General features: G+C 39.1%; 2 protein-coding genes across 2 annotated transcripts; both read right to left on the bottom strand.

Moving 5' to 3' along the window:
* Positions 1-6,845: 6,845 nt before the first annotated feature.
* Positions 6,846-7,454, bottom strand: LOC145252330 (uncharacterized). Its single transcript, XM_080111738.1, has one exon. The coding sequence runs from the start codon at positions 7,452-7,454 to the stop codon at positions 6,846-6,848; it is 609 nt and encodes a 202-aa protein (XP_079967864.1).
* A 197-nt stretch (positions 7,455-7,651) lies between these two features.
* On the bottom strand, positions 7,652-8,689 carry LOC145252329 (uncharacterized). Its single transcript, XM_080111737.1, has one exon. The coding sequence runs from the start codon at positions 8,687-8,689 to the stop codon at positions 7,652-7,654; it is 1,038 nt and encodes a 345-aa protein (XP_079967863.1).
* Positions 8,690-9,005: the final 316 nt, after the last annotated feature.

Raw genomic sequence — 9,005 nt, 5'->3', positions numbered from 1 at the left:
AGGGTGTTTGTATTTAAACACTTCTGGCCATTTTGTGAATTTGTCGACGACCACTAAGAAATAATGTCCATTTAAAGGACCTGCATAATCGATATGTAACCGAGTCCACGGTGTATCAGTCTTTGGCCACGGTTGTATCTGCACAGGTGGTGCCTTTGCTGCTAGCTGACACCCCTGACACTCTCTTATGAGTTTTTCAATGTCCTGGTCCATCCTAGGCCAATACGTATATCCACGCATTAAAGCTTTCATTCTCGACATGCCTGGATGACCACTATGAAATTATTTTAAAATTCTTCTCTGAAGCGTAGTCGGTATGACGACTCTGTCTGCGTACATCAAGGTTTGAGCACAAATGGAAAATGGTAAAATTTTAGGGTCTTTCTTTGATTTTCCATTTAGTTGCACCAACTTTTTCATTTTCACAATATAATCATCCTTTTCTTCTGCCTTATTTATTTCGTCTAGAGTCACTGGTAACTCTCTGATTGTGTTGCACAGTAATCTGGAGAGTTCTTTTTCCTCTGTCAATGTAGCTGTGTCTTACTGTGTCTTCCAAAGGTTCAGCACACTGTTGGATGAGCCTGGACAGTCCATCTGCATGTCCGATATTTTTGGATGAAATGTACTCCATCCATTAAAGTTATAATTTAGTATAATTATGCTCCATCGTTGGAGTCTGTTCGCAGTGTGCGTAGGTATGCCTTTTTTAGAGCCAAAAATAGTCAATAAGGGTTTGTGGTCGGTTTGCAAAGTAAACATCCTTCTATGAATAAATCTATGGAATTTTTTAATGGCATAAATAATCGCCAAGCTTTCTTTTTCAATTTGGGAATAGTTTCTTTCAGCCGGCAAAAGTGATCTGGATGCATGGGCTATTGGCTTTCTTGATCCATCTTCAAGTTTATGGAGAAGAAATGCTCCTACTCCATAGTCACTTGCATCTGATGCAACAATCAATTCTTTCTGTGGATCAAAATGTGCTAGAGCTAAATCTGATAGTAGGCATTTCTTAATATCTTCAAACGCATTTTGGCATTCTTTTGACCAAATCAACTTTTGTCCTTTTTTTAACAAATCATTCAATGGTGCTCTCAACTTATGCATGTTTGGAATATAAATAGCATAATATTGAGCCAAACCCAAAAAAGATTGTAACTGGGCAACATTATTGGGTGCTAGCATCCTCTCGATTGCTTCTGTTCTCTGAGGATCCGGTCTTCTGCCTTGGCTGTCGATAATTTGACCAAGATATTTTATCTGTTTTAAAAAGAATTCACATTTTTCGGCACTTAACTTGAAACCAAATTCCTCAATTCTTTGGAAAACTGCTCTGATGTGTTCCTTATGTTCCTGTACATTTTTACTTTTGACAAGGATGTCATCCAAATATGCGATTGCAACATCTAAATCAGCAAGCATCGTATCCATTATTTGCTGAAATAATGTTGGGGCTACTTTTAATCCAAAAGGAAGTCTTTTTAGTCGGAAAAGTCCTAGATGGGTATTGATACACAAATACTTAGAACATTCTTCACTGACTTTTACCTGAAGGTAAGCTTCCGATAAGTCGATTTTGGAGAAAATTCTACCTCCATTCAGCTTTGTAAAAATGTCTTCAGGAGATGGAAGTGGATAACTATGATCCATCAGACAGTCATTAAGGCCTGTAGAAAAATCGGCACATACCCGAATCTTCTTATTTTTCTTTTTAACATACACAGTGGGGCTCGCCCACTTAGAATAGTCAACTTTTTCGACTACACCATTCTTTTTAGTTCAATTTCAATATCTTCTTTTGAAGAAAAAGGCACATTTCTTTTTGGTCTAAAAACAGGTTTCACATTGTTTTAATTCAAAATTTACTTCAGTTTTGATGCACACTCCTAATCCCTCTGAAAAAACTTTGAGGAATTCACTTTTTAACACTGCCAGAAAATGGTCATTTTGTTTGGAATTTTTCTTTTCCAACGCTCTTACATTATTGCAAAATGAATTTATGGGAAGCTCCCATAAATCAAACAAAACAATCCAATCAATTCCAAAAAGGCAAGAATTTATTCCTGGAACAACTGAAAGGTTTGAGGAAAAAGTTTTCGATCCAAGAGAAACACTGCAATTAAATTCTCCCATGAATTTTAATCGCTCTCCGGAAACACCTTTTGCAATTTTTGTGTTTTTCTCAGTTTTGGACCACCAATTCTCTTCCAGGTCACTTCATCGATAATTGATATGTCGCTACCTGTGTCTAAAAGTAGCTTCACTGAGTGACCATTTATTTGTGTGTGAACGAATTTCCGTTTCCCTCCTTGTTTTATTTCTTCTTTGGACAAGACCACATTTACTTTTTGCTTCCATTTCCGTCTTTTGTCTTGCTTAGTTCGGCAGTGGGATGCCCAGTGTCCCACTAGGCCACATTTGGTACAACGTTGGTCTTTATAAGGGCAGTTTTTTCTTAAGTGCGGACCCGCACAACTCCAACATTCAAAACTTTTCCCTTTGTCTTTTGGAAATGTCTTCTGTTTTACTACCTGGACTTGGGATGTGACTTTTCCCTCTATCCTCGTAGTGTCCCTTTTTACATTTATCAATTTTTGACATTCTTCTGTCACTTTTTGCAAGTTCATTTCCGGGTCTTGTTCCATGATTGATAATATCCTTGACCTTAAATCCTTGTCCTTCGGTGCTGTCAGTCCCTGGACAAATATGTAGCACTTAAACATGTCCACTGATAAATCCTTTAATTTAAACAGTTCACACTGGGCGTTGACTTTGCCCGCATATGTGACAATGTCATCAGTTTCGTCTTTTTACATATTTAAACACCTATACCGTGTATGAAAAAGACTATCTCTTTCACTGAATATAACACACAAAATTGTCACCGTTTCAGAAAAAGAGATCTCTTCCGGTTTTTTAGGCAATATCAAATTCGTGAATTTAGTATTTTCTTCTGTGCCCATTTTTTGGAGTAATAGTGTTATTTTTTTCCTCATCCGACCACTTCTTGCATCGTTTTGTAAATATCGTTTCAAACCTACGATAATAGGCTGGAAAAGTGTCACCTTTTTCTGGGTCATATTTAAACTCTCAGCCGAAAAAAATCTGGATGCACCCTCCTTAGATTTTTCTGACAAAATCGTTTCACAAAATAAGCAATTATCCGTCGTTTGTTGTATTACAAGAGTTTCAAAACGTTCTTGTTGAATTAGCATTTGTTTTTGAAAATCCATTTGGGCTTTTTGTTGAGCGATTAAACTCTCAGTTAACATTTCCGTCAACATCGCTATTTGTTCCGATGTCATTTTCTTTTTAAATATATCAATAGCAAGTTAACGTATACCACAGAGAAAAAAAAAAAAAATATTGTTCAAAAACAAGATCCTTATTTTCACAGAAAATTGTCAACACATAGGAAAGTTCCGAAAAAAAAAATCACCGTTAAAATAACGCAAGAGAGTTGTATGCTCAATCTGTTAAGTCCAAAGTAGCTGAGCAGTGGCTTGATTCCCACCAGTTTTGGCAAATAGCTAACAGAATCCTGAACAGAAGAGTGTGCCCCATCCCAACTATTATCAATGGACCTGACGTAATCTTGTCAGCATCAGACAAAGCCAAACTCTTTGTCAAGAACTTTGCAGCTAATTTTACCCTTTGCGACCAAGGCCGCCAACCCCAAATATTTCCTCCTGTATCAGAAAACATGCTATGTGATATACGTGATGTTGTCAAGCTAATCAAAAACCTTGATTCCAGTAAAGCAACTGGCCCTGACGGTATTCCAATTATAGTACTCAAAAAACTTCAACCTGAACTAGCGCCCATACTTACAAAACTGTTTAAACGTTGTCTTAAGGACAATAGTTTCCCATCTCCCTGGAAAATTTCATCAGTATGCCCTGCATTTAAGAATTCAGGTGATCGCTCATCTCCCTCTCAGTACAGGTCAATAAGTCTCCTGTGCGTCATGAGTAAGTTGCTGGAATCTGTGTTAAATACAGAAGTAATCAACCATCTCAATAAAAATAACCTTCTTAGTGACACTCAATATGGTTTCCGTTCTGCTAGATCTACAGCAGATGTCCTTACAGTTATATCTCATAGGATTAGCAAATCTCTCGACGGAGGCAACCTTTCTAGGGCAATTGCTCTTGACATATCTAAGGCCTTTGATAGGGTATGGCATAAAGGTTTACTTCATAAGATCTCTAGCTATGGTATAGCTGGAAATGTCTTCTCAATTATTAAATCATTTCTTTCTGATAGGTTCATAAGAGTAGTAGTTGAGGGGCAAAAATCAGAAGCTCACAGTATTAATGCCGGTGTCCCTCAGGGGTCCATCCTGGGCCCAACTCTTTTCCTGATCTATATTAATGATCTTCCAAATCACATCCTTACATCATTTGTAGACATCTATGCTGACGACACTACCATTTATGGTAGCACATCTAAGACAGTAAACGACTAAGTTCTCTCCAATTCTCTCTCCTCTGATCTTGAGCATGTAGTACAATGGGGTAAGGAGTGGCTGGTTACTTTTAATGCATCTAAAACCAAGCTTCTCTCTTTACATCATCAACATTCTGATCCACATCTGGCATCAATTGAAATGAATGGCTCTCATCTTCAGGAGTCCTCAAGTTTTGACAAGCTTCTTGGCTTGACCATTACTCCTGATCTTAAATGGAACACGTACATCAAATCTGTTGCCAAGGCCGCTGGAAAAATGGTGGGATCTTTCTATCGATCCGGTAGATATCTCACTGCTGATGCTATTCTCTATCTATATAAGAGCCAGGTACGCCCAAGGATGGAATACTGTTGCCACATCTGGGCAGGAGCTGCTAGAAAGGACTTGTCCTGCCTTGATAGAGTTCAAAATAGACTTCGTAGCCTCGTAGGAGATGTCCTTTTCTCTTCCTTGCAACCTCTATCTCACAGAAGAGATGTTGTGAGTTTGTCTCTGATGTATCGTTATTTTCATGGAAAGTGTTCGACTGAGCTTCAATTTATGGTCCCCCCTCGCCAAAATTTCACAAGAAACACTCGTCTAGCGGAAAACACTATCAATAATTCCCCCCACTCTTCATCTGTGCCTAAACCTAAATGTAGATTCCATGAACAAAGCTTCTTTCTTAGAACTGCACGCCTGTGGAATTGTCTTCCGTTTTCCTGCTTTCCGGCTGACTACAATATGGTTGTCTTCAAGTCTAATGTAAATAAGTCCTTGATGAGCCGTTCTATATAAGTTATCAAATTTACCAAATTTTCATTACTAATGATTACTATATTGTCCAATGTCTACTGTACACTCTTTAACGCTTATCCTTGAGTGGCCTTTTGGCCTTGATAATGTGGTGATGCCTATGTAAAAAAAAAAAAAAAAAACACTTGACAAAATTTCAAGAGACTCTTTTTTCGTCTACTTCAGCAGACACACGTAAATTTCTTTTAAAAATTTTCTTTATTAAATAAACACAGATTCCTCTGTATTGTTCATTTGTTGGTTTTTTATCGTATTAACCAAATACAAAAAAACACGTCCGTTAATCATGAAGAAAGTCAAAATATGCGCACGCACACACGTTATATAACGTCAACTCTTTGGGAGTTTAAAAAGAGAAAAACGGAGTTTAACTCGTCAATAATATAAAAATTATTTTTTACTTGCGTAAATTTGTGGCAGACACCAGTCTTTCGCTTTCTAAGAAGCTTTTTCTTCAATTAAAAGTGAACTTTGTGAACAACAATTTTCAGAATGTTCTCGGTTACCACGTGTTTTTTTGTTTTTTTTTTAGATGAATTTACAGTTCGTATCTCATCTTCGTCGCCAGTTGATATATCCTGCGGTGGGTGGCCGTAATAAAAGGATATTCAGGAAAGGTATTCCACCAGGGAAATAAATGAATAAAGAGGTTCTGAAGTAATAAAGAAATAGAGAAGTTTATTGAGAATATTTACAGAGACAGCATGTTACCTTTTTAGTGTTCCCGCCCAGGGAAGGCTCTCACAACCGGTGACCGGTGATAACGTTCTTTCGATAAAAAGTTCCGGCGGTGAATTGCTCATCTCGCCATAACAATCTACCAGTTGCTGAAGCTAATACAGTGCTCATTACACTTTTGACTGTGCGTATTTGTCCTTCCCATACACTGCCTATATGGCTTGCTCCTGGAACATTCATTTTGAAGTCACATTGCTTCTCAGCAAGGAAACATGCAACTCTGTCTTTGTCCAATTCTTTAATGTCTCTCTCAAGTTGACTCTTTCCACCTACAAAGTTTGTTCCTTGGTCACACTGTATTTGTTTCACTGCACCCCTGAGAGCTATAAAACATCTCAAGGCATTTAGGAACGCATCAGTGGAGAGGTCTTCCAGCATCTCTAGATGGATGGCTCTGGAGCTAAGGCATGTGAACAGAAGGCCATATCTCTTTATTTCCTTCCTTGTTTTATATAGAAGGGTCCGAAACAGTCTATTCCTATGTAGGAGAATGGTGGGGATGGTTCGACTCTTTCAACTGGAAGGTCTGCCATGTGTTGTTCTTCCAGGGGTCTGCACAATTCTTAATATATTTTGCTACTATCTTGCTGGCACTGATAATCCAGTAGCCATTACCTCGAACTTCATTTAGGGTCATTCCCCGACCCTGGTGCTGTATTTTTTTATGATAATATTCAATAATTAAACGAGTCATGAGGCCCTCTTTTGGCAATAGTATTTGGTGCCTCGTCCCAATTGAAGTAGATTCCTTTAAACGCCCTCCAACTCTTAGAAGCCCATCTTTAATGATAGGGTCGAGTTGGTAGAGCTCACTGTTTTTTTTCAATTGCACTGGATATTCTTACTCTTCCCACGTTTCCCTTTGTGCAATACTGATGAGTGCAAAGGAGGCTGATTCTCTTTCTTTTACGCTGATATGACCTGATTGGGACTTGTTTGCCAGGCATTTTATTCGAGCGACTATGTTCAGGATTTTACTCCAATTCGATAATCTGGAGAATCTGTCGAAGAAATGTTCTGTTTGAGTGAGCATTGTTTTCAGAACTCTCACTTCAGGATCTCCGATGATGGGTTCAGGACACTCTTGGATGGTAATGAGCTCACGGTCCCATAAGAATTTTGGTCCAGCAAACCAATTTGAGCCAATCAGTTCTCCCACCGTTAGTCCTCTAGATGCATGATCGGCAGGGTTTTGTTTGGTATCAATGTATAACCACTGGCGAGGATCAGTGCTATCCCTAATTTTTTGAACTCGATTGGCAACAAAGACATGAAATCGTCTAGTGTCATTGTTTATGTAACCTAGAACAACTTGGGAATCTGTCCAGAAATATTCTTGGTCCACCTTTAAGTCCAGTTCTTCCTTCAGGAAGTTACTTACTGCTGCTGAGATTAGTTCGAGACGAGGCACAGTGATAACCTTAATGGGTGCCACTCTAGCTTTACCCATGACCAACGTGCAATGCACTTTCTTCCTTGCAACAACTCGCAAATAGGTACATTGGCCATATCCAGTGTTGCTGGCATCGGAAAAATGATGTAGTTCTATTTTTTAAATTGGGCCTATATTATCTGGGATGAAGCATCTTTGTATCTGAACTAGTTTGAGATTATTCACGTCTCTAATCCATGACTCCCACCTTGGTTTTAGTTCAGAAGGAAGGGCTCATCCCATCCAACCCCTTGTTTACACATCTCCTGTAGCACCCTCTTAACGACCAGAACAAAGGGTGCAATAAATCCCAATGGATTATACACACTCACAACTGCTGACAGAATTCTACGTCGGTTATCCGCTCCTGGATCAAGAGTTATGTTGAAAGCAAATGTATCCGTGTCCGGGTTCCATTTTACCCCTAATACACTTTGTGTTGGAAGGATATTGTGATTCAAATCTACTTCTTTGGTTGTGGTGTCGCTATTGCCTTCCAAGACTTCGTCCAAGAGTACTTTCTTATTTGACACGAACTTATGCAAATGTAGTTGACCCTTCACACAGATTTCATTTGCTTCACTGATCAACTGTTTTGCTTCTTCGTCTGTCTTAACACTGATGAGTCGATCATCCACATAGAAGTTCCTTTGGATAAATGCCGCAGCCAGAGGGTACTCACTTTGATACTTGTTGGCTAGGTATTTGAACCCATAATTCGCACAACCCAGAGATGAGGATGCGCCAAAAATGTGGACTCGTATACGGTATTCCTTCGGTTCGGTTTTTGTCTCTCCATCCTTCCACCAGAGGAATCTAAGAAAGTTTCTATCTCCAGGACTGACATGAAAGCGGTGAAACATCTTTTCTACATCACATGTAAGAGCGATGCGATGTTCTCGGAACCTGCACAGCACTCCAGGTAGTGCATTGATCAAATCAGGTCCTGTCAGGAGGTGATCATTTAATGATGTGTTCTTGAATTTAGCAGAACAGTCAAACACAACTCTGATTTTCCCAGGTTTTCTTGGATGATACACGCCATGGTGAGGAATGTACCATGTGCTACCATCGTTTGACGCATCACAGACTTCTTTGGCATCTCCTTCGTTGATGATTTTCTCCATAAATTTGATGTAATCTTCTTCAAATTTTGGATTTTTTGTAAATTTGGCCTTGAGGTGTTTAAGACGAACTTCGGCCAAGTGTTTATTTTTTGGAAGATGGGGACGTGCACGAAAGGGTAAAGGCATTTCTAGACGTCCCTCATTATTATGTTGCATTTCTTCCTTTAATATCTGGAGAAATTTTGTCTTCTTGAGACACAGTCTTTTCCTTGTGGTTTATATCACGGACGTCCATCTCCAAGGCTCTTATTACTGAGGTAGGTGTAATAAGTGGAATCTCCTTGGAAGAGATTTGGTAACAATGTCCAACTGTGTTTCCTGGATTGTTCAGATGTGCTGTTGGTCCGACTATGCACCACCCAAGATCTGTCTTGATGGCAAATGGGTCTTTATCCTTCCCGGTGATCACTTTTCTTGGTTTTAAGGCACCTGCACAGTCATA

The sequence above is a fragment of the Euprymna scolopes genome, chromosome 29 (assembly GCF_053919585.1).
Source record: "Euprymna scolopes isolate OS-2025 chromosome 29, ASM5391958v1, whole genome shotgun sequence".
Taxonomy (NCBI): Eukaryota; Metazoa; Mollusca; class Cephalopoda; order Sepiida; family Sepiolidae; genus Euprymna; species Euprymna scolopes.
The sequence above is the reverse complement of the archived record's forward strand: the minus strand, read 5'-3'. Positions and strand labels throughout refer to the sequence as shown.

Coding starts and splice junctions, on each gene's coding strand:
- LOC145252330 (XM_080111738.1), bottom strand. CDS start 7,454: ATGGGTAAAGCTAGAGTGGCACCCATTAAGGTTATCACTGTGCCTCGT.
- LOC145252329 (XM_080111737.1), bottom strand. CDS start 8,689: ATGCCTTTACCCTTTCGTGCACGTCCCCATCTTCCAAAAAATAAACAC.